The sequence below is a fragment of the Chrysemys picta genome, chromosome 1 (assembly GCF_011386835.1).
Source record: "Chrysemys picta bellii isolate R12L10 chromosome 1, ASM1138683v2, whole genome shotgun sequence".
In the NCBI taxonomy this organism is placed as follows: domain Eukaryota; kingdom Metazoa; phylum Chordata; order Testudines; family Emydidae; genus Chrysemys; species Chrysemys picta.
In genome coordinates, this window is record NC_088791.1 from 101,332,964 (window position 1) to 101,358,659 (window position 25,696).

At 40.8% G+C, this 25,696-nt stretch overlaps 1 protein-coding gene across 6 annotated transcripts in view; it reads left to right on the forward strand.

Annotated features, from left to right (window-relative positions):
• The window catches only part of LOC101940050 (uncharacterized), a 235,839-nt gene that overhangs the window by 92,578 nt on the left and 117,565 nt on the right, over nt 1-25,696 (forward strand). For 4 of the 6 annotated variants that reach the window (XM_065565205.1, XM_065565193.1, XM_065565188.1 and 1 more), the window contains exons 4-5: nt 4,705-5,109; nt 6,614-6,973. The exons of 1 other annotated variant lie outside the window; for it this stretch is intronic. In XM_065565205.1, coding sequence (XP_065421277.1) covers nt 4,705-5,109; nt 6,614-6,973 — 765 coding nt within the window. The remainder of the gene's footprint in view (nt 1-4,704; nt 5,110-6,613; nt 6,974-25,696) is intronic. One more of the 6 variants, XM_065565196.1, reaches the window with a different exon arrangement.

The following is a 25,696-nucleotide window of genomic DNA, read 5'->3' on the forward strand; positions in this document are numbered from 1 at the left end:
TACTCCGCACCACTGCTGTGATGTGAAGAAAACCACTTTGACCCAAATAGACCTGCACTCAAACAATGTCGCACCAACCAAAGACAACATATTGGGAAGAAAAATGCTTGTAAACTGCGTGTGCTGGAAGATGTATTAGCCAGACGGCCATAGGGCAATCTTTGAACTATTGAAATCTTTAGAAATATTGTTTAGTTCTTGAACAATACTTACAAACCTAATTAATCAAGCGTAGATGGTTATGTTCGCTCTATACATAGTGAATCATTTTATTGTAAGAATAGGGCTGTCACATTTATTTTGCTGACCGCTTCACAGGTGCTTGCGTCCAAAAGCTTATTTTGAACATACATTTTAACACCAATTGTGATTCAAATTCCAAAAATACATTACGAACAGATCCATGACATATTGCTAACAATTAATATGCTTCCAAGTGTTTGTGTTTGTTTCCATTTTTATGTTTATATTTTTCTTGGGCTATGACACACCATTTTTAGAGCTTTGTTCTTGTTATTTTTAATTTGCAGTAGGAACATTTTTGACAGCTCCTCCAGATAAGTATTTTAAACCTGCTTTATTATTAATGAGTAATGCTGCAAGCAAGCTGTACAGTTTCAATCTAAAATTCATCAGATAAGTACAGCTTTATCCTGGAAAGTGCTGAAAAACTCCAGTGAATTCCCACATTCCTTCAACTCCTGTTGAATTGAATGGGAGTTGAGGGCATTCAGTTCTTTGCAAGATTAGACTGTTAATATAATATCCAGGATGCCACTAGTTTCCAAAGTCTGGCACATCAACATACAGATAACTATTGTCTTAACGAATGCTCTAACAATTAAAAAAAGTGTAGGGTGTCTAAAAGCTGAAGACTTCTGGGCTGCTGATGGCAATTAATAACTTAATTAGACAAATACCTCTATTGCTTTTAGAAGGTGTTTTTCTATTAGTGACATAGGTCCTGTCTACACTGGCAAGTTTCTGTGCAGTAAAGCAGCTTTTTGCGCTGTAACTCCAGAGGTGTACACACTGCCAAGCCACTTAGTGGCTCTGCTGCCCTGCACTCAGGTGACCAAACGTGAGCCCCACCCCTTAAATTCCTTGGAAATTTTGAAAGTCCCCTTCCTGTTTGCTCAGTGACGCGTGCAGTGGTCTCAGCGCATCTTTCCAGGTGGCCATGCCTGCTCCACAAACCCGGCGATCCCCCACTTGGAGCAATGCTAAGCTGCTGGACCTCATCAGCATTTGGGGAGAGGAGGCTGTCTAGTCCCAGCTGCGCTCCAGCCGTAGGAATGATGATACCTACAGACAGATTTCATGATGCATGACAGAAAGGGGCCATGACCGGGACACACTGCAGTGCAGGGTCAAAGTGAAGGAGCTGCGGAATGCCTACCACAAGGCGAGGGAGGCAAACTGCCGCTCTGGTGCTGTGCCCATGAGCTGCTGGTTCTACAAAGAGCAGGACGCTATACTCGGCAGTGACCCCACCTCCACTGCGAAGGCCATGGTGGATACTTTGGTGGCTCACGAGCCAGCTGAGAGTGGACCGAGCCAGGAGAAGGAAATATTGGATGAGGATCTGAAGGGGGAGGTGGACCCAGAGGCAGAGGACGACTCAGAGGTCAGAGATGCACGCTGCCAGGAGCTCTTTTCTACCCCGGAGGAGGCTAGCCAATCACAGCTGTCGGAGCTTGGCGAAGCGTAAACAGGACAGGAGACCCCTGGTAAGTGGCTTTGATTTTGGGAATCACTGAAGCAAGTTGTTGAGGGCAGGAAGGTTGCAGAAAGCAGGCTTGTGTCTGTATGATGTGTGTACCGCCACATGCCTAGTCTGAGCAGCGGAACAGGGTGTTGACTCCGTCACTTCACGGGAATCTGCCTCAGAGATCTCCACGAAACTCCCATAGAGATACTGGGCAATCCGCTGCCGCAGGTTCTTTCGCAGAGCTGCTTTGTTTCTTGCCCCATTAAGGGTAACTTTCCCATGCCACTCTGCTGTCACTTGGCGGGGACCATTGCTGCACACAGGTGAGCCGCATAAGGGCCAGGGCAAAAGCTGCAGTCTTGGAGAAGACCCTTCCTTAATTCGCTGCTCACCCTCAGCAGCAAGATATCTTCCATAATGAACACAGCCCGTGGAAAATGTGGGGACAGTAATGATTAAGGCTTCAGAAATATGACCTTTGGAGCCCAGCCTCCCTCTTTGTTATCACCGGCTGAATGGCTGCGCAGAATTAGAAAGTGGCATTGAAGACCTAAAAAGGACTTTTTGCGTGAGGTTATGAGGCTCTCCTTGGCTGAAAAACAGGAATTGAAGGAGTGACATGACAACGAGAAGAGGGACCGAAAGGAGAACTCAGCGCGCCAGAACGAAGCCATGGAGCGGTTCTTAAACGTTATGGAGCGCCAAGTGGACACGCTCCAGGTGCTACTAGCACTGCAAACTGAGCAGCTCTGCACCCGCCCTCCCCTACAGCCGCTGTTGCAAAACTCTCCCATGTGCCCCCCAGACACCGCCAACACACTCTTATCAATCTCCTGGCTCCAGTCTGTACCCACTGCATTCCAATCCTGCCCCATCACAGTCCAGCCCTGTGGACTCCCAGTACCCACTGCACTCAACACCCATCCCTCTGCAGTTTAACCCTGCTGAAGTACAGTACCCGCTGTACTGTATTCCAAAGGAGAAAGTTGGATATGATACCCGGACATACACAAATCTTTAATTGTCCCAGGACCTCACCTCCTCCTGGGACCCTCCCTTCCCCCATCTCCCACAGTGCTGATGTGTTTTTTTTTGTCTCTCTCCTCTGGTTGTTGTTTTTTAATAAAAGAGTTGTTTTCATTTGAAAGCAAACAGAGCCCTGCAAAGCAACAGGCAATTTTCTTAAACCTTCATAGTACATCATCTGCACCATTCACAATCACCTCCTAGCATTACAAGCACTGCACTCTCAAGCATAGCAACAAATATTAGTGACTTTCAGCTTCAAATTGCTGCCTTAAGGCATCCCTGATCCGTATGGCCCCGCACTGCACCCCTATAATAGCCCTGTTCTTTGGCTGTTCAAATTCAGCCTCCAGGTGCCCACATTTCTGTCCGTGCCCATAAGCACCACCCCCACAGCTTCATTGGCCAGTTTCAGGCCCATGGGAGCTGTGAGGACAGTGCTGGGGGTGGGAGCAGCGCACAGTGATCTGCTGTCCCCCTTCTCCCAAGGGGCGTGCAGAGACATGCGAGCAGCAGCCGTCCACTTCCGGGAGCGGCATGGGGCCACAGCATGCATGCAGCCTGCCTGAGTGCACCGCTGGAGTCATGGCGGGCCGGACAGAAATGTTAGATGGGCTGTATTTTGCCCACCCCTGGTCTAAGTGCTGTCCTGAATAGGAATAGACATGCTTAAGCACATGTTTAACTTTAAGCACATGTTTAAATGCTTTAGGCCCTGATTCAATAAGGTACTTAAGTACATGTGTAAATACATTGCTGTATCGGGGTTATAAAATATATAACTTTTGAATTCACCAAGAAAATATTAAATTTTTGCAGTTCTAAATATAATCATGAATATTTATGACTTATTGTTTTTTTCCTAAGTATTATAATTATGGTACTGCCATTTTAAAATTAGCTAGGTATATTTAATCTATTAAACATTTTGAATGCGGGGGGTGGGGGGGGGTCCTCCAACTCAGTGTGGAGGCAGTGTGAGAAAACTTACATTGCCATTGGCTGGGCTGTACTTACCTTCTAGATAAAAAGACCGCAGTTTTCTGTGCTGTCAATTCACTGTCTCACTTAGGGCATGATCCAGTGCCTGTTAAAGTCGATGGAAAGACTCCAATTAAATTCTTTGGTCAGGAACAACCAAATTCGTGTGAAAAATTAAAAACAACCTGTAACCATGCAAAAACCCAAGACAGCTAGAAATCCAACTGCTTGATTTATGTATGCAGGTGCTCTTGGTGCACACACACACAGGATTTGGTGTATGCAACTTGATTGCATGCTGAAAATTGGCATCACAAATTTAGAGGCTGTTTTTGAAAATTTGATCCTCAGAATCAAAGTACAGAGTATGGCCAACTCCAAGCATTAAGAAATCATGAGTCAGGCCAGGCCCCACCCAAAATCAGCGGCGGCTCCAGGCACCAGCACTCCAAGCATGTGCCTGGGGCGGCAAGCTGCGGGGGGTGCCCTGCCGGTCCCTGCGAGGGCGGTAGTCAGGCAGCCTTCGGCGGACCTCCCGCAGGCATGTCGCCAAATCCGCGGGACTGGGGACCTCCGGCAGGCATGCCACCGAAGGCAGCCTGCCTGCCATGCTTGGGGCAGCAAAAAAGCTAGAGCCGCCCCTGCCCAAAATCATGAGCTTGGCTTAAAAATAATGAAACATTTCAAAATAATACATTTTGTGTTCTTTTTATTTGCCTTCTGGTGTTAGAGAGTTCAAGATTCATGTTCTGAGGGTTTTCTCCATTACTGCAAGAGCTAGAAACATACTTTTTATTTAAAATGAAATCTGAGATTCTCAGGTAGCAGCCTGATTCCAGTGTCTGTGGCTTTAAGAAAATCACCAAATAGCATGAGAGTTGGCAACACTGCAGAAACAGTTAATTATCCATCTGGCTTAAATCTGCTGCAGCTTGGTAAATGTAATACTAATGTATGTATTTTAACTTATTTTTTCTCCTTTTCAGTCTGTTTTAGAAGAGGACAGAAACAGGTTGTGCAAACAAATATACCCATTCACCGTGAATATAAAGTTCCAAAATTACCTCCACCAAGTTTGGCTTCCAGTGAGGAAGATCTGGCTGAGGCAGTTGTCCACACACCTACTCCATCAGTTAGAAACCAGGAGACCCCTTTAGCACAGACTATTGCACCAGAAGAAAAGAAAAAAGAACCTGAAGAACCTGAGCTCTTATGGACTAACACAGAAATTGACAATGACACAGAGTTAGATGAGTTAGACAAGCTTCAGAACAGTGTTTCTCCATTACTTTCTGAAACAGAACACACTCCCTCAGATTTCAGTAGGCCGACTTCAAGTATAAAGAGCAACCAGACACTGTTCAGCTTTGAGAGAGAAACTGACTGGTCAGGTATGTACTATATAAATTTCTGTCGCTATCATATTTTTCTACCGGTATTCATTTACTCCATTTTACTTTTAGCCTAATCTTCAGCAAGACAGGGACTAGTACTGTAGGTGGATAGATGATATATTAGGAAATGTTTGAATCAACTAGCCTGTGTAACATGCTTCCAAAACCAGTTGAAGAGTCACCATATTTTCTGTTGCAAATTAAATAATTCAATATTGAACTTCTTTTATTTTTCACTCCTCCCCTGCCCCCGCCAAGAGCCTTTGAAGTGCTAAACGCTCCTGTCTTTGAAACTTGATAAGGAATCAAATTCAATTCTTAAGGATACTCATGTTTTCTGTATGTTAGGACTAATGACAAGGAAAAGAAATCAAACTGCAAAAATAAAGGGCTTGATTATGCAGCCCTGACTCCCAGTGAAGGATGCTTATTCACTAAAGTAACCCCACTGGGTCACTGATGAACATATCCAATCTAAGGGGGATGGTGTTTCAAACCTTGCTGAGGATGGATAAACCATTTTAGGGCTCACATGGTACAAAGACTTTATCAGCACTCACTTGGGATGACTTGCAGAGATCATTTGTGTCTTTGTCACTCATGAGTAAGGCTGCAAGTTTGTCACAGAGGTCACAGAAGTCACGGATTTTGTGACTTTCCGGGACCGTTGTGACTTTTGCAGCGGCCGGTGCAGCTGGCCCAGGGGCTGCCGGTGCAGCTCGGGAAGCCCCTGGGCCAGCCACATCGGCCGCTGCTGGGGCAGTCTCGTTCCACAGCCTCTCCCCGCCAGCAGTAGCAGGAGTTTGGGTGTGGGAGGGGGCTCAGGGCTTGGGCACAGGAGGGGGTGAGGGCTCTGGCGGTGCTTACCTCAGGGGACTCCCAAGAAGCGGTGACATCCACCTCCCTCAGTTCCTAGGCAGAGACCACGTGCTGCTTCCGCCTGCAGGCACCACCCCTGCAGCTCGCATTGGCCAGAGTTTCCAGCCAATGGGAGCTGTGGAGCTGATGCTCGGGGCAGAGGCAGCATGCAGACCGTCTAGGAGCTGAGGGAGGGACACATATCGCTGCTTCCAGTGAGCTCCGCAGAGCCTGGTTAGGGTAAGGAGCCTGCCAACCCTGCCAACCAGTGGGGGTCCTGGGCTGCTCCCCCCAGAGCATTCGTGGCACCTCTGGGCCATCCCTCTGAGCACCCATGGCACACCCCAGGCCGCCCCACCCCCCCCAAGATTTAGTCAGGGGTATATAGTACACGTCATGGACAGGTCACGGGCGGTGAATTTTTGTTTACTGCCCGTGACCTGTCCATGACATTTACTAAAAATACCCGTGACTAAAACATAGCCTTACTCATGAGTGATGTGCCCTTTGCTGATAAAATTTATTCTATGTATATTTTATGTATATATAGTGAGAGTTATATAAAATACATATGCACCCAGGAAATAGCAGTGTGTTTCGGTATCTGTTTGCACAGATACTTAACAAAATATCTATTTTACAGATTTTTCTAGAAAACTCTCCAGTGCAACCAGCACACCTCTTTCTCAGATTCACACTTTCTCTTTTTCCATGTCTGCAATGGCTTCCTCAGACACAGAACTTGAAGCAGCCAGTAGCAGTAGCCAAACCTCCTACCAACCCATTCTGGATACAAGCTCTCTACTGGTGGCAAGTGGTTACTGCAGTGGCTTTCTGAGCCCCAGTCTGAACAGTTCCAGTTACCATGGCACTGCAAACATTCTCCAGGCTTCATCATATTCTGTGAAAAAATGCTCAGGGCAAACACCTTCTTTCGTGGAAATTTGGCATGACCGTCTCCTGCACCACTGGCCTGTTCTTCCACCGATCTCCCCACAAAGAGGTTAATAAATGTTTATTTTTTCCCCTGTTTCCATATGGTTTGTTCACAGGCTTTTGCTTGTATGTGTATGAATGCTCACTTGCATTGACTGCTGTGAGGGAATTGTTCCACGAATGCTGGCCATCTTCAAATCAATGCCTGCACATAACAACAGAAAGTGCCTCAGATGTAGTGGTTTCCACAGGACCATTGTTAGGCTTTTGTGAAGCATTTTTAAACCTAATAAATAATGTCAAAAGTCTCTATCCTAGCCAAAAATGTTCCTTTTGAAACAGCTCTAATAGTATTTTTTTGTTCTGTGATGTCTCCCAGTGTTGTGAAGAATTTGAGCTTCACAATAGGAATCTGGTGTATCGCGTGCCACTTTGCAACGTGTTTTTTTTTTTTTTTTTTAATATAAAGCCTTTTTCTTTTGCCAAGGAGAACTCCCATCTTTTAGCTTAAATGTTTCTTTTTTTAAATAATCATCTTCATTTTGAAGGTTACTGTTTTAAATGAAACTAAATGCCACAAAATACAGTATGATCAAATGTTAATGATGCAGGAATGAAGTGAAGGGAAATGAAATATTGAACTCAATTAGATGCTATTTCAGTGAGTTTCCTCTGTGTGTTGTTGCGTAACTCATAATTAAATTAAGTCTAAAGCCTTTTGCTTTATGCACTGAGAAACAATGATCACTGTGGTCAAAGATGATTGCAATGGTCCTTACTGGCCTTAAAATCCTTGAATCTAAACCCTTATGACAATTTATGGTGAAAGAAACTCTAATTAATTGGAGACTCACTACAATTCATTGTATGCCATGTAGTATATGATAGCAACAAACTCCGATTGTCCTTAAACAGCAGTTTAATTTGTAGGTAATATCACCATTTCTAGGATACAGTAGCCTCTAATAAATCAACCTAGCTCTATGGAGAACATTTACGAGATGTATTTGATTTCTGTGCATCGTACTTTGCTCTTTTTGATCTGTTGGGATCTTGATATTTGGGAGAAAGTAGAAAGACTTACATGTGCGTGTCTAAGTCCAGTATGGTGCTCAAGTTACTTGATATTGTAAGTAGTCACTTACATCTAGGCTATGATTCATTCAGAGAAAGTCAAATTGTTTCTATCTGGCAATGGAGGTTGCATTTTGACATGTTTTATGGCTACAGTAGTAATATATATTATATGATATATAGACAGGCTACCTTCTGTGTTTATCAGGGAACAATGCAAGGCCCAAAACAAAAAGTAAGTCACTGCAACTGTATTACAGTGCATCATTCTAGGCGTTGGCACTGATACATTTAAGCCTCTAATATTCTGCACTATAGTTCAGCTGATTTTTGTTGGTGTTCATTGTCCTATGTAGTCCACATTTAAAAAATGTCACTGCACATCCATGCACCATTCTTAGGTCCTGAGCTATGGCAATTGTTACAGCAGGAGGTACATACTGTAAATGCTGGTTGCCATGGTTTCCTATGGAAATAATGGCTTCCAGTAACTGTGAGTTGATATGACATGGTGTGCAAGATTGAACATCATATCCTTTTTCTTGGAAAGAAAAATGAGTGTCACCAGTGCATTTTTCTTATATATTGATAAATAACAGCATATCTTTCAATCAGTTATTAAAGTAGGTAAAGGTGACAAATTTAAAGTACAGACAAACACTTCAAAATTACTCTAGAATTCCAGGTTTACCTCTGGATGTTCTATATCAAGATGAGTAAAAGGATGATCTTTTCTAACCGCCACTTCCAAATGTAACCTGCGGTCTCGAAGTCAAGCAGTGTTCTTCCTGGCTAATCATGCATTACCACCCGTAATTAAGGTTCTGCAATCAGAACTTAGTTAACTGTTTTGTTGATGTATGAGCCAGAAAAGAGCCAGCATTGTCCGGCTATATGGAAAGAAGGACAGGAAACCTTGATATGTTTTAATCAGGCTGCAACTATATTATTAGATGTCTGGGACTACCCGGCAGATAAAAGTGTACAGTGCAGGTACATGGGGAGGGGAGGCTTACGCCAGCCCCCACATTTTCTGTTCAGGTCCCCCAGCCAATACATTGCTGGGACCTTATCATCCCCACCTCGAACGAAGGTTAAAGTGTGCTATAAAAAAGGGTGTTGACTCCCCGCCATGTTAGTCATAGGAGCCCTGAATCCTCCCGTTCTGCTCTTTTAAGTCCTTTACCATGCCATTTATCCGGTCACTGTATCCTCCCTATCCTATCCTACCTGCACTGGACAGCCGCCCCACACTTACTGAATGAGTTGTGATATTATAGCTTAACTCCCTTCCCTACTCAGCACAACAAGGCCCTCCCTGAACCTGCTGTAGGGAAGGCAACCCCCCTCCTCCCCCCACTCCACCTAGGCTAATTGGGTAGTGAGGGAAAAATTCCTTCCCAGCCCCCCTAAAAAGGAGCAGCTAGTGTGATGCTCACAGCAGGTCCTGACCAAATCTGGTATTTTGCCACACCAAGCGCTGCTTCCCCTGCTCCTGGGCAAAAGGGGTTCTCCCAGCCAGGCTTACCCCTTTTAACTCCTCAGCCCTTCCGGTCCCAAGGGATGTGTCAGCATCCCCACGCAGACCCATTCCCTTTTGCCGCAGCTTCTGAGCACCTCTCCCCCCTCCCACCCATAACACTGTTCCTTCTCCTTCAGTAAGCTGGACAACAGCCTCCCCTCCCCCCACTTAACGATGCAGTGCAGCTATTAGCTCTGCAAAGCTGATGGAAGTAAGAAGTCTTAAAAAACTTATTTTTGTAATTAAACAAATGTGACAGGATTACACAGAGGGAGAATATCTGTTGGATAATGTACATAAAATAGTCCTGCTTCTAACTCTAGTTGCACTTTTTCTTTTCTTTTCTTTTCTTTTCTTTTCTTTTCTTTTCTTAGTATGCTACCAAAACCCTCGGGGGGGAGAGGGGAACAGATTATTTAAAATTATTCCTAACATTTGAAAATTCACAATGTGATTGTAAATGACAGAAATTAGGAATCAGAGAACATGGAGAAATTCTATGTTTTCATGAAAATTTTAGACATTTCTGCCAGCTTCACAAAATATTTTAGAATTTTATTTTAATAATAATAATAATAATAATAATAATAAATAATTTCAATATTTCTATACCTTCCAGTTTTCACAGAATATAAAGGAAAAAACCTGATAAAAGCAGGACCATCATTGCTGAAAGTGATGGGAGAGACAGGATTCCCTAACCCACCATATGAATGCTGCCACTGGTACACTTCTATAAGTTAAAGTGGTAAAAATAATTTTCTAATGCATTACATTGGGGTGGCCAAACTTACTGACCCTCCGAGCATGCATGATCTTCAGAAGTTCAAGAGCTGGGTGTGCCAGGGCTCGGGGCTCCAGCCCAACTGGGCATGCCTGCCAGGGCTTGGGGTTTCTGCCCTGTTGGGTGCGCCAGCCAGGCCTCAGGGCTTCAGCCCCACTTCTGCTGAAGCCCCTAGCTCCAGCAGGCACCTCCAACAGGGCTGAAGGCCCAAGACTCCCCTCCCTTAACATCACCAACCTGCCGCAGGGCAGAAGCCCTGAGCTCCCCCCGACCCCAGTCTTGTAGATGGAGAATGGGATGGAGGTGGGGGGGCTCCATGAGCTACATTTAAACTGTAAAAGAGCTGCATGCAGCTTGCAAGCCATGGTTTGGCCACCTCTGCATTACATTAATGATGCCAAAATACATTAAAACCAAACCAAACAAATATGGTTAGTACATCCACCAACACATTTCTGTGTTTTCTGAATCAGATACGCCTATCAAAATGCACACTGCAATATCACAAAAAATTAGTTGGCAAAATCACAGTTAGTACACACCAAGCTAGGGTGTGAATCTGCTGTGCACGGGTTGTCCACATGGACCCTTCTGACGCATATTAACAGTTAATGCACTTTGATCTACTCCTCTTTGAAATGGGACTAGTCAGCAGCTTAAAAAACATTGATTATAATAGTAAGAAGTGGCACGGGCTGAGGGATGTGCTGGCTGCCGCTTCCTGCAGCCCCCATTGGCCTGGGATGGTGAACCGCGGCCAGTGGGAGCCATGATCGGCCGAACCTGCGGACGTGGCAGGTAAACAAACCGGCCCGGCCCGCCAGGGGGCTTACCCTGGCGAGCCGCGTGACAAAGGTTGCCGATCCCCGATTTATATAGTGCTGATACAATGGGGCCCTGATCTCAGTTGTGACCTCTAGATGTTATAGCAATACAAATAATAATCTAACTACAATTTACATCTGATCCCACAGTTCAAGTAGCTAAATGTATCCCTGGCTATATAACCATCGGTCTGTTCCTTTCTCTTTCTAGTTGCGGAATCCCTGTCATTGAAGGTCTTTAAGAACAGGTTAGACAAAAATCTCTCAGGGATTATTGTCTGGGTATACATAAGCCTGTCTCAGATGGCAGGAGAGTGGGCTGGAATAGGTGACCAGCTGAGGTCTCTCTCATTTCAGTCTTACATTTCTATGATTCTGTTATCTTAAGTCTCTCTTGGCTTGTTGCTCCATTGCTTGAACAAGAGCATCAGTAGCATCCATGTGTTTTTCCATCTCCATCGTGACTCAGTTACTTCAAGAGCTAGTTGAAAAAGAGGGGGCGGGGGAGAATGGATTATTTTTTCTTGAAAATCTTGACCTTCTTTCATCAAAATTTGAGATTTTGACAAAATTTCATGTAAGTTTCCATTTATAAAATCATCTTCAGTTACTTCTTTTCAGAATATTAACCAAGGACAATGTGATCCACATTGAAGATAACACCAGTAGTCAAAGTCATTCTGATAAAGATGCTTGCTCTTCTTAGAAGTTCATCTCAGTACCGTATGTTAGATTTATAAAACATGCCTATCGTGTAGTCTCGGGTGCATATACAGATTAAGCTGTATATCTGGATTTAAATTGTCCTTGATTTTCCTTTGGCACTTTGTGTATGCAGGGGAAATGACACACACTCTTGGACATCCTAGTTAATTAGAATAGACAGCAGCATCTGTTTTGGTCACAAATTAATAATGTTATTTGGATTGGAAAGAACACTAGTAGGTTTTGTAGTCTAGTCAGTTTGTCAAAGAAACTTTGGGCTGCACTTTGTCTGCTCTTCTACAGCCAAAATAATAACCACCCCCTAATATTCGTACTCAAGTAAAAGTCCCATTGGATTTGATGACAAGTGACAAGACCATGCCTAATGCATAGGGCAGAGACCTGTAAGAGAATATGAAAAGTGGTCTGTCTCCCAGTAATTCAAAACATGCAGGCCAATTGGAAGACCAGGAGAGAGAGAGAGAGACAGACTGGGAAATAAGCTAATAATTTGCAGGAGATAATGTTGCCCGCTTCTTATTTACAATGTCATCAGAAAGTGAGAACAGGAGTTTACATGGGACTTTTGTAGCCGGCAATGCAAGGTATTTATGTGCCAGATATGCTAAACATTCAAGCCCCTTCATGCTTCGGCCACCATTCCAGAGGACATGCTTCCATGCTGATGATGCTCATTAAAAAAATAATGTGTTAATTAAATTTGTGACTGAACACCTTGGGGGAGAATGGTAATACTCTGGCTCTATTTTACCAGCATTCTGCCATATATTTCATGTTATAGCAGTCTCAGATGATGACTCAGCATATGTTCATTTTAAGAACACTTTTGCTGCAGATTTGACAAAATGCAAAGAAGGTACCAATGTGAGATTTCTAAAGATAGCTACAGCACTTGACCCAAGGTTTAAGAATCTGAAGTGCCATCCAAAATCTGAGAGGGATGAGGTGTGGAGCTTGCTTTCAGAAGTCTCAGAAGAGCAACACTGTGATGCAGAAACCACAGAACCCGAACCACTAAAAAAGAATATCAACCTTCTGCTGGTGGCACCTGACTCAGATGATGAAAATGAACATGCATTGGTCTGCATTGCTTTGGATTGTTATCATGCAGAACCCATCATCAGCATGGATGCATGTCTTCTGGAATGGTGGTTGAAGCATAAAGGGACATATGAATCGTTAGTGCATCTGGCAGGTAAATATCTTGCAACACCGGCTACCACAGTGCCATGTGAACACCTGTTCTCACTTTCAGGTGACATTGTGAACAAGAAGCTGGCAGCATTATCTCCTGCAAATGTAGACAAACTTTGTTTGTCTGAGTGATTGGCTGAACAAGAAATAGGACTGAGTGGACTTGCAGGCGCTAAAATTTTATATTGTTTTATTTTTGAATGCAGTATTTTTTTGTACATAATTCTACATTTATAAGTTCAACTTTCATGATAAAGAGATTGCGCTACAGTACTTGTATTAGGTGAATTGAAAAACACTATTTCTTTTGTTTTTTTACAGTGTAAATATTTGTAATAAAAAAAAATATAAAGGGAGAACTGTTTACTTTGTATTCTGTGTTATAATTGAAATTGATTTATTTGAAAATGTAGAAAACATCCAAAAATATTTAAATAAATGGTATTCTATTATTGTTTAACAGTGCGATTAATTGTGTGATGAATCGCGATTAATTTTTTTAATCGCTTGACAGCTCCTCTCTCTCTCTCTCTCTCTCTCTCTCTCTCTCACTAGCTATCTATCTATAATCTTGATCCAGGCCAGAATTTTTTTCCATTTCAGCTGTGAACTAGGTAGCATTTTTCCATGGTAAAAATAAGAAATATCCCCAAATTTTCCTTCAGGTGAAATGTGTTTGGTTTTTTTTTCAGGGAAATTTCATCATTTGTTCATGAAGGATTTATTTTTGCCTACATTTTAATGATTTTATATGAATCAGAATTTTTTTTTATTAAACCGCTAATGGGCTTGAATTTGTAGAAACCTCTAACACAAAATTAGCCATAAAAGATCATCTAAATACCAAGAAGGGTTTAGAAACTGAAGTCCTTGGTGACAGATGTTTGCTGTTTCTCTGGACAATGTCCACTCATGGTATTTATTTCTTCCTCTCTCCAAGGTCTCAAAGCCTCTAGAAGAAGCCAAGATAAACTTATACTGTTCTATTCTATATAGATTCTTATACCTCCCTAATACAGTAGTATCTGAGTGCCTTCCAGTAGTGCATTAAATAGCATCTAGTTCAGGGGTCGGCAACCTTTCAGAAGTGGTGTGCCGAGTCTTCATTTATTCACTTTGATTTAAGGTTTCTCGTGCCAGTAATACATTAACCCTAACCCTAACCCTAAGTCTATAATATATAAACTATTGTTGTACGTAAAGTAAATAAGGTTTTTAAAATGTTTAAGAAGCTTCATTTAAAATTAAATTAAAATGCAGAGCCCCCCGGACTGGTGGCCAGGACCCGGGCAATGTGAGTGTCACTGAAAATTGGCTCACGTGCCGCCTTTGGCACACGTGCCATAGGTTGCCTACCCCTGATCTAGTTTGTTCTTTAAGCCCCCTTGCCTGCTCTTGCTAGCCTCCTAAAGTATGTTGCCAGTAACATTTTCTCTGATCCTATGCTTCCTGTCAAGTTTTACTATTTAGTATATGAGAGGAACTAGTGTCTGGAGGTATTTGTAACTGCCATATAAAGGCTCTGAGTAATATTTAGTGCTTATTACAAGATATAGGAAGAGATTTTCCACTACTGTGATGAGAAAGGGGGCAATTCCCTAGAAACCCTCAGTTACACTGTATAGATTTTTACGGAGGGATTAGGGAAAATAGCTAGGGCTCAAAAAAGTATCTATTTCAGCCATAGGGACTGGAGAAAAATAAGTAGTCCCATAAGGCCTCTTTCTCTTTATTACTAGATTTTTCAAGTTGAACTCTAGCCTCAGGCCAAAGATCAAGTAGTTATTGGCTCCTTGAAGTCTTAATGCTCAAGAAGATATGACTTCTGCTCTTTGAATCTGTGCCATCCACTCAATTGTTTCAAGTTAAGGTGAATATATCACCTCAACTACATCAATCAGCCTGAATTAGGGGAATCTTTTTCTTAATCAGATCAATTTGCCTATCACTAATTGTAGAGAGAACACTTAAAAAAAAAAGTTCTGCAAAAAATTACATCCATGCATATCCTCTCTCTCTGCCTCTTCTTGCTCCCTCATAAAATACGGTCAGTTTGTAAATTAAAAGATTATTTTTCTGACTGTCATCACAGCTAACTTGGACTGAGATTTGTAAGTCAAGCTGTGTTCTCATTGCCTATTAGATTATCCTCTTTATAGAGATTCTGAAATTAGAATTTAGCTAGCCATTTTCTTGATTCATGAAACAGGATGAAGCTTGCTTAATCTCCCAGCTGTATTGGTTCTGCCATGCTAATGGTAATAAACAAACTTTGTTTGGTCAGTAAGGTAGCAGATATGACTGTGAGGTCACACAGGAAATTGATTCATTATGGTGATGGGGAGAGGGGGGAACCCTGATAGAGCAATAGTACTAAAAAAAACCTGCTTCTAACAGAGCCCATGTTTATGTAAACACTTTTTAAAAAAGAATTCTGTTGAGATATTTATAAAGTGTACAATCACTATAGCTGGTTAAATGATTTATTGCAGATAAGTTGTCAGATGAATTTAGCATTTCTTTTCATGAGTCATTCATGAACAGACTTGTGATTTTTATGAATTTATTCATTACCGAAAAGTATTTTAATAGTTTGTGCAAACAAACTTCAGTCTGTATTGTCTATGAATTGTTCACTCTGATTCTTAGCTATTCATTATTCATGCTTGTGTACTTATTCGTATGTGAATATAGGTATTCACTGGAGCATGGCTGTCCTTCCTCACATTTGTGCAGACTTATATATGAATAGTGAATGAAAGTGGGGCATGACCATGGTCAAAGTGAATAGCCACTAATATTTCAAATGAATTTTTGCAAACAATGAGCTGAATTCCTTGCTTGTCTTCAATGGAGTTACACCAACAGAAAAGTTGGCTCAAAATTTTTGCAATATTCAAACAGCTCTAGCAATCACAGCAAGAGCTAATTGCTAACCACAACTTAATGCATTTAAAAATTATTAGGAAATGTAGTGTTTGTACATGTCAGTATATTTTCAGTTTATGCCAGTTACGGTGCTGGTAGCAATGTCTATAGTTAAGGTTGCCTAACACTTTCTATTTTAAAACCCTCTTTTCAGTTGCTTATAACTTAGCCAAGTTTTAACCATTAAATTTAACCAAATTTAGCCATGAAATTTTCCTTCTGGGTGTCTGCCTCAGGCTGAATTTTTTGGGAAGTTTCAGCAAATATGTTCTGGCTGTTTCTGAGAACAGAAGGAGGGAACAAAATATGTTGTTTTGCCTTTGTTAAAAATCCACACAGGTTTTGCACTGAGAAGTTCTAGTGTTTCTACTTTGGAGCATGGATATGAAATTTGGCAGAGGGTGTCACCCTGGTATCAAGAAAGTGCCCTTTGCTAGTCTTATGCAAATATGCCCAACTTTTGACAAATCATAAACTATGAAAACCACACTTTCCATACATTCATTAGAGGTTTGTTAGACTTCATCATCTAAATTCTCCAGAGATTCTATCTGCACTGAGCACACTCCATCCCTACGCAGTGTCTGTGTGCTGATGAGGCTGTGCGTGTGCTGTCCTGACACAGTGACTGAGCATGCTCCATCCCAGGAGCTCCAGGGATGAGCAAAACTTTCCCTACAGTGATGCCTTTTGGCTGCCAAAGGCCACCGTGGCACCAGGCACCAAAACTAAAAGCAGGGAGACTGTGTCCTGTGGGCAAAGTGCCCCCACTGCTGATGCCCAGACTCCATGGAGGAGAAGGAAGGAAGCAGCCTGATTGAAATGGAGAGGGGTGAGGAGCTTGGGGCCAGGAGAGACTGAGACAAGAGATGAAAGAGGAAGGCTGGGACAGGGACAGGGTTGTCTACGGAAGAAGACTAGGACAGGAAGAGGCTGGCGGGGATAGGAGAACTAAATGGAGAGAGAAGTGAAGAGAACTAGTAAACACTAGAACACCCACCCCTAAGAAAATGGAAATGAACCTAGGATTCCCAAGGTTCAACATTCCTCTGCTGTCAGCATGTACCTTTGAAACCCACTGGTAAAATGACGGATCCACACAGAAGCTTACAATCTACTACTGCTATTGACTACCCTGATAGCTCAAGTGGTAGAGGCCTGTGCTATGGATCTGATAGTTCCAACCCTGTTGATAATGCAGATGGGAGTCAATATGATTTCATATAATGATATTTCTGTTCTTTTGTTTGCTTTTTTAACCGTCTATGTAATTACAGACAAAAAACTAAATTGAAAGAATGTTAAAGTTACAAAATTGTGCATTTAAAATTTAGGAAATGCCAGAATTATAGTTGTCTGTACAATCTTAATTCAGCCCCCTTGTATGCATATATTATGGTATAGTCTTTTATTATATGATCACGTACTGTTTTTCCACAGGCCCCCTCTTCATTCAATCCTCAGGGAGACTGTGTTCTGGGAATGAGTGACGTCTGTGAAGTGAAAGAAGCTGTGGTCTGCAGAACCCCAGCCTCATTTATTGCAGAAGTAGGGAGAATGAGGCAGACGACTGTAGGAAGAGACAGGACAAGTCTCAGGGTTAATGTAGTTGAATGCCGTCCTGGAGAAGTGGCTTCTATCCCTGCTGCTGCCAAAGAGTTCCTGTATGATGCAGGGCATATCACAAAAGCCAGACTTTATACAGGTGGTCATTAATGGTGGGTTCCTTATTTTCTGGGTGCCCAGCTTGAGACCCTTGCGTCTGGTTTGCAGACGTGTTGAGCACTCACAGCTGCAACTGAAATCTGTGGGAGGCATGCTCTGAATGTGCTATAAAATAACATATAGTCTGAAAAATCAAGCAATAGGCATCGCAGATTGGGCACCCACAAATCCGTGAATATTTTTTACCTTAATCTTTCTGTGCTTCAGTTCATCTGTAAAATGGAGATGAAAATGCCACTCTATCTCACAAGGATGTTATGAAGATAAATTAATGAATGTCTGTAAAGTACTCAGATCCTATAGTGATGATTGCCATAAAAAGTCCCTGAAGAAATAAAGAATTCTATATTCAGAGCAGTATTTGAAGGGTGTGCAGTATACGAGGCATGTTCAGTGGAACTTTTCACTCAGGCTTTATATGTAGATCTGCTCAGTGCAAGTGTAACATTGGGAGATCATTATTTTTAATTGTTTAATACAATCTGGTTCATGTTTGTGAAGAAAATAACTTGGCCAAATAAAACTGGATTGTTACCAAACCTAGGGAAAGCAGATCTATGTCCCTGCTAAATTTTACGTTTCAATTGGCTTCTACTGAGATGATAGAACTGGTCAAAAAAAGTCAGAAAATATTTCTTAACTAAAAAATGGCCTTGCAAATATTTGGCAGTGGTACTACCATTTTTGATTAATCTTTCAGGAAAAGTTCACTCTGATTTAGAGCAAACACATCAAATTTCAGCCTAAACATCAAAATATTGAGAAAGCTGTAAGGTTAACTTATCTATAGGTATCTATATCCTATATATTGTTATGCTCGCCACCTATAACTCTTGTTAGAGATGGGTCCAAGTTGCAAATCTTCTGGAATCAGATTTGAATCTGAACTTCCCCTAATTTCAAGTGTTTGCAGATTCGTTGTTCTGTTAGGCCATTATATACATGAGCTTCATGACTCTGATCACTATATGATGGCCTAAAGGGAACACCAGGGCTTGGATTCTCAGCTGTTGTAAATTATACAATCATAGAATCATAGACATGTAGGACTGGAAGGGACCACCGTAGGTCATCTAGTCCAATACCCTGCATTCAAGGCAGGACTAAATATTAACTAGATAATTCCTGCAGGTGTTTGTCTAACCTGCTATTAAAAACCTGCAATAATGGAGATTCCACAACTTTCCTAGGCAATTTGTTCTGGTGCTTAACTACCCTTACAGTTCCTAATGTCCAACCTAAACCTCCCTTGCTGGAATTTAAGCCCATTGCTTCTTGTCTTATCCTCAGAGGTTAAGAAGAACAATTTTTCACCCTCCTCCTTGTAAAAACCTTTTATATACTTGAAAACTATTATCATGTGTCCCCCCCTTACCCCTCAGTCTTCTCTTCTCCAGACTAAACAAGCGCAATTTTTTCAATCTTCCCTTCAATCTTAAAAGTCATGTTTTCTAGACTTTTAATAATTTATCATTGCTCACCTCTGGACTTTCTCCAATTTATTCACATCTTTCCTGAAATGTGGTGCCCAGAATTGGACACAATACTCCAGTTGAGGCCTTATCAGCTCGGAGTAAAGCGGAAAAATTACTTCTCTTGTCTCGCTTACAACACTGCTGTTGACGCATTCCAGAATGATGTTCACTTTTTTTGCAACAGTGTAACACTGTTGATTCAGATTTAGCTTGTGATCTACTATAACCCCCAGATCCCTTTCTGCATTACTCCTTCCTAGGCAGTCATTTCCCATTTTGTATGTGTGCAGTTGATACTTCCTAACTGGAGTACTTTGCATTTGCCTTTATTAATTTTCATCCTATTTACCTCAGACCATTTCTCCAGTTTGTACAGATCATTTTGAATATTAATCTATCATCCAAAGCACTTGCAACCCCTCCCAACTTGGTATTGTCCGCAAACTTTATAAGTGTATTCTCTATGCCATTATCTAAATCATTGATGAAGATACTGACCAGACCCAGACCCAGAACTAGTCTCTGCAGGATGCCACTCGATATGCCCTTCAAGTTTGACTGAATCACTGATAACTACTCTCTGGGAACGGTTTTCCAACAACTTATAGTAGCTCCATCTAAGGTATCTTTCCCTAGTTTGTTTATGAAAATGTTACGCGAGACAATATCAAAAGCCTTACTAAAGTCAATATATACCACATCTGCTGCTTCCCCCCATCCACAAGGCTTGTTACCCTGTCAAAGAAAGCTATTAGCTTGGTTTGACATGATTTGTTCTAGACAAATCTATGTTGACTGTTACTTATCACCTTATTGTCTTCTAGGTGTTTGCAAATTGATTGCTTGATTATTTACTCCATTATCTTTCGGGGTATTGAAGTTAAGCTGACTGGTCAGTAATTCCCCTGGTTGTCCTTATGTCCCTTTTTATAGATTTGCACTGTATTTGCCCTTTTCCAGTCCTCTGGAATTTCTTCTGTATTCCATGAGTTTTCAAAGATAATTGCTATGGCTCAGATATCTCCTCAGTCAGCTCTTTGAGTATTCTAGGATGTATTTCATCAGGCCCTGCCAACTTGAAGACATCTAATTTGTCAGTGTAATTTTTAACTTGTTCTTTCCCTATTTTAGCCTCAGATCCTACCCCACATACACTGGCGTTCACTGTGTTAGATGTCCGATCGCTACTAACCTTTTTGGTGAAAACTGAAACAAAAAAGGCACTTAGCACTTCCACATTTTCTGTTATTGTTTTTCCCCCTTTATTGAGTAATGGGCCTATCCTGTCTTTAGTCTTTTGCTTCTATTTGTAGAATTCTATTTGTAGAATGTTTTCTTGTTACCCTTTATGTCTCTAGCTAGATAATCTCATTTTGTGCCTTGGCCTTTCTAACTTTGTCCCTACATGCTTGTGTAGTTTGTTTATATTCATCCTTCATAATTTGACCTGTTTTCCACTTTTTGTAGGACTCTTCTTTGTGTTTCAGATCATTTAAGGTCTTTTGGTTCAGCCAGGGTGGTCTCTTGCCATACTTTGTATCTTTCCTACGCAGTGAGATAGTTTTGCTCTTGTGCCCTTAAAAATGTCTCTTTGACAAACTGCCAGCTATCTTGAGCAGTTGTTTTCCCCTAGACACGCTGCCCATGGGATCTTACCCATCAACTCCCTGAGTTTACTAACGTCTGCCTTCTTGAAATTGACATAGCTCCATGGCCTTCAGGAGCTAGTGCAATTTACACTACCTGAGAATCTGGCTCCATACCTGCACACACTCCAACATCCTTAAGGAGTTCACATCCAGCTCCGTATCCAAACTTTTCCAACACTTTGGCTTGATCTGCTGTTTCAATGTATATCCCCTCTAATTCAGATACACGTATGTTCTATTCTTATGGTCATTATGCCTGAAGTACTGAAATGAAGTAAAAGCAGAGAAATGTTACATTTTTCATAAAGTATGTGAAACTATCATGGTGATGAACATTTTGAGAACTGACAATTGTGTTAGGTTCTTTATAAAAACATATAAATATATGGGGTCCCAATGAAGTCGATGGGAGTTTTACCTTTGACTTCAATGGAGCCAAGATTTCATGCATGTTCCCCTCCCTAAGGAGTTTACAATCTAAGGCCTCAGTGCTGCAAACATTGATACAAGTGAGTAACTTTACAGTGAGTAGTAGCGTTGAACTAAAGTGTTTGCAGGATCAGTGCCTATATTCACACATGGTGCCCCAAGTAAATGCCAGAAATAGACCAGAAGAGAGAAGCAGAAGAACAAGGGTTCCATTAATAACAATAAATAATCCTAAATAATAATTGTTTTTAGGTAAGTGGGATAGCATAAAGTTATTTTTGCCTTACAAAAGATTTAATTTAGGATTTAAAGTCATGAGTTACCTTTAAAACCTCGTTAAGTGAGAAGCATTTATTATTTTCTCCATAGGCTTGAAATCAAAAACATCGAGGTTCACCTCACTAAAGCTATAAAAATATTTACAAGGCAAGGAGCTGGCTTTCTGTTTTGTTTTTAGATTAAGTAATTGGTAAATAAATAAAATCAAGTACAATGCTAATGAAATCCTGTTTCCATGTAGTTAACTAACATGCAATATAAAATGAGGCTTTCCTGAAGATTCACATCTCATCAAGGTAAAAATGTTGTCAGTATATAATTAGTTTTTCCTCTTTTCCCGTTGTTTTCCTCCTGTTTTTCTCACCTTTTCTGCAACTTGGGTGCATATAGCTAGCAATTGCAATTCCTAGACCAAAACTCCCCATTAATCCATTTGCGCTATTGATTTTTTATCTTAATTTCTCTGTGATTAAATCAGTATCATGTGTTGGTTCCCCACCCCCTTCCCACACCTCCCCTAGTTTAAAGATGTGTTCTTTTAGATAGTTTTTTTTTTGGTAGCTTTAACAATGTTCTGTTCACATTTCCTTGGATAGGACCAACAATTGCTTGTTGACCCATTTTAACCCCTTTTGAGCATCATCTTCAAAGTGTAACTGTCCTTGACAATGAAAGAGAACTTCCTATTGTCTGGTCCTTCCAGGCAATCTTTAGCATTGAGTTAAATGGCTTTCAGTTGGAGGAGTTGGCTGGAAGGAAAGAGACAAAGTGGTCTGTTGTTTCTGAGTGACTTTGCTAGAGTTTCCCTTTTCTCCTTTAGAATGATGCATTTCTATAGAAGATGACAGACATTTTGACAGGTGCAATATGCTTTGAATTGTTGTGTCAGATAATTCTTTTGTCTTGGCTTTTCCCAGCAGAGTGGTATGGTTTCTTAGGATGCTGATATGCATATTGTTTGCTTTTCATTTAGTGTGGTGATGCCTTCCGTTCCTTCTTTCTATCTCACTCTCTCGCTTTTTCTAAAGGTCTTTTGCATACATGTTGCTAACCCAGATGTGAAGGCAAACAGCGGTGCCACAGAACTCTCTCCTGACCTTTTGATAATGATAACCAACAGTTATAACTCAGAAAAATGATAATGTTAATAGAGAAAGTTAGCATACATTCAGAAAGCATGACCCTAAATAAAAGCATTTCATAATCTCATCTATGACTTGTACTAACTATATCTGATTGGAAAAGACAGATTCACTGCTCTTTAGAGCAGAAAAGTTCTAGCTTTCCACATCTTCAGATTAGTAACAACATAGGGGCTAAAATGAACAGTGCCATCACTAAATCAAAAGTGATTATAGACTAAGTAAGAAACTATTCTGAATCTAAAGCTTCATTTGGCTTTTTTTCCCTTGCAAAGAGATTTTGCTTCATTATTATTATTTATCTGTCACAACAGGTGTCTTGCCACATTACACATGTATTTATATATTACTAGTGCAATGGGGCTGGGGTCTGCTAGCCACTACCTCAGTACAAATAACAAATAATAATGCTGTGTTACACTGGTGATCCAGAGATAACGTTGGGACTCATGCATGTTAGTGTGTTTTCTATCTTGTTCTGTTACCCATATATTTGTGTTTGCTGTGGCTTTACAAATTTGAAATTTTATGTCTTTTAATTTTTAGGGCTAAATTTTGCTCTTTTTGGCCTGTACATTGTGATTTTAAAAGGACTAGGCCAAGATTTTCAAAAATGGGCCCCTGAAGTTAATTCTCCAAAATCCATACTTAGGTGACTAAATAAATGGGCTGATTTACAAAAGTGTGAGCATCTAGCAGCTGCCATTGGCTTCAGTGGAAATTTCCGGGTGCCCAGTGCCTTTGGAAATCAGACCAATTATTTAGTCTCTTAAATATGGATTTTGGAGACTTACGTTCAGAGTTCATTTTTTAAAAATCTTTGTCATAATATCTCAACATACATAAGTACACTCATTTGAAACATTTTTTTAAATGTTGATAGAAAAAAGGTGTATCTAGCATGATGGTATGTAATGAACAGAGCATTTATTACATTAGAAGCCATTTTACTTCATCTGATTTTGTTTTTTCATTTGTGGTTTTGATCATGAAAATGGTTACAAGATACTTGTTGCAGTTTACTAACGTAGGCTACAATTCAGGAAAGCATTCCTATCCAGGATAGCACTTAAACACAGATTCCAAGGCCAGAAGGGACCATTGTGATCATCTAGTCTAACCTCCTGTATAGTACAGGCTATTTCCTCCAAATAATTCGTAGAGTATATTGTTTAGAAAAAAATCCAATCTTGAAGAAAAACATCCAAACATGACGAAAGTACTGGCTTAAAGTTGAGCACATGCTTAACTACTGTCCTGAATCAAAGTCACAGAATAGTCCCAACAGAATTTAGGTTAGTTTTTAGTAAATGATTCCTTGGAATAGCTGGCCATTTTGTCCCCATTCAGTAACTTCCTTTATTAATTCCATTTTATATTGGAAATCCAGCTTTTGAAAGTAAGTCATGAAAACAAGGTGCAACGTCTCATTTTTTAGTAACTCTGTGATTCTAAAAGTACTATCGTTCATGCAGATTATCTTCTCTGCCTACATGTTTCTGCTAATCTTGACTGCAAATCTGTTCAGGTACTGGCTAATAATTAGATGAAGCCCGTCAGTGTAATGATAATACAGAATATGTTTCTTGCTTTTTACTTTTGATCATATATATTTAAATTGTGTCAGAACACAACCATTATCAAATGAATGTCCCTCAGCTGATGTGCATGGAGGTTTTATAGTGTGTTTTAACCCTTAATTCACTTTAAAACTAATGGCCAAAGATAAGGTCCAGATTTAGAAACAGAGTGCAGAGAGATAATATATATACAAAAAGACTTGTCAAACTTGCCCCAAAGTTAGGTTCTGTATAAATAAGATTTGTAAAATTCTTTGTTTTGGTAACCAAAGATGTTATTTGTAACAGAAGTAGCGATATATTTTTAAATATATGATTTTAATATATGTCCCTTTAAGATTATCACACCTATATAGAGGAAAATAAATTTTCCAAGGATGAATTTTACCTGCAGTGAGTCATACTCACTGCAGGTAAAATTCATCCTTGGAAAATTTATTTTCCTCTATATAGGTGTGATAATCTTAAAGGGACATATATATATACTGTGACTATTTTACACATAAAAACAACATTAAAAGAATATTAAGGTTGCCAAGTCAAGCACTCAAAAGGTAGGAAATGCCAAAATTGAATTTGCTTAATCCAACCCCCTTGGGTGTATGCATTATGATATAGTCTTTAATTACATGATCACATACTTTTTTTCCACAGGACCTGTACCTCATTCAGTGAACAGGATGGACCTACTCTGGGGATGAATTAGGGTTGTGTTGTGAAGTAGGCTGTTGTCTTCCTCCTCCATGCTACCTGGGAGCCAGCAGGGGCAGCATTGAGACTACAAGAAAGAGCATCTTCATGCTCTCAGTTCTGGTGCCTGGTGCCAAAGTGGCCTCCTGGATGCTTGGAGAAGCAATTGCAGGGAACGTCCTGCCCATCCCCCTGCTGTTCTGGGCTGGAGCATGCTCAGCACAGATGGAATCTTCAGAGAATTTAGCTGACAAACTCTAGCAAGCCTCTACTGAGCGTATGCAAACTTACATTTTCAAAGGCTTATCTCTTTGCCAATTTTGTGCAGTTTCTCCACAGGAATAGTAAGACACAATTTTGACAAAAAGGCCACATCTTTCCAAGTTTCAAGTCCCTGCTTCAGTGTTTGGAGGTGCTAGAAATCAATGAAATGGTCACAAGATATTTTCTTTAAATGCACAAAACAACGTATTTTCCTTTAACTTTGTTCTTGGAAATGACTGAATTCCAGACCAAACTGATACAATTTGATAAAGCTGTAAGCAACTGAAAACAGGATCTTGCAGTACGGTGTGTTGGGCAATCTTAACTGTAGGTGTAGCTACTAGCACCAACTATAATCAGTAGGTATCATGTGATAATCTGATTTTAAGATCTTTGACTTTTTTCAACTAAGGACCAAATGGAGTGCTGAGAATGTACTTATAGGCTCTTTTTGTAGTTGAGATAATTAGGCCAAGGGACATGAAGAACAAGAATTTCTTGGGAC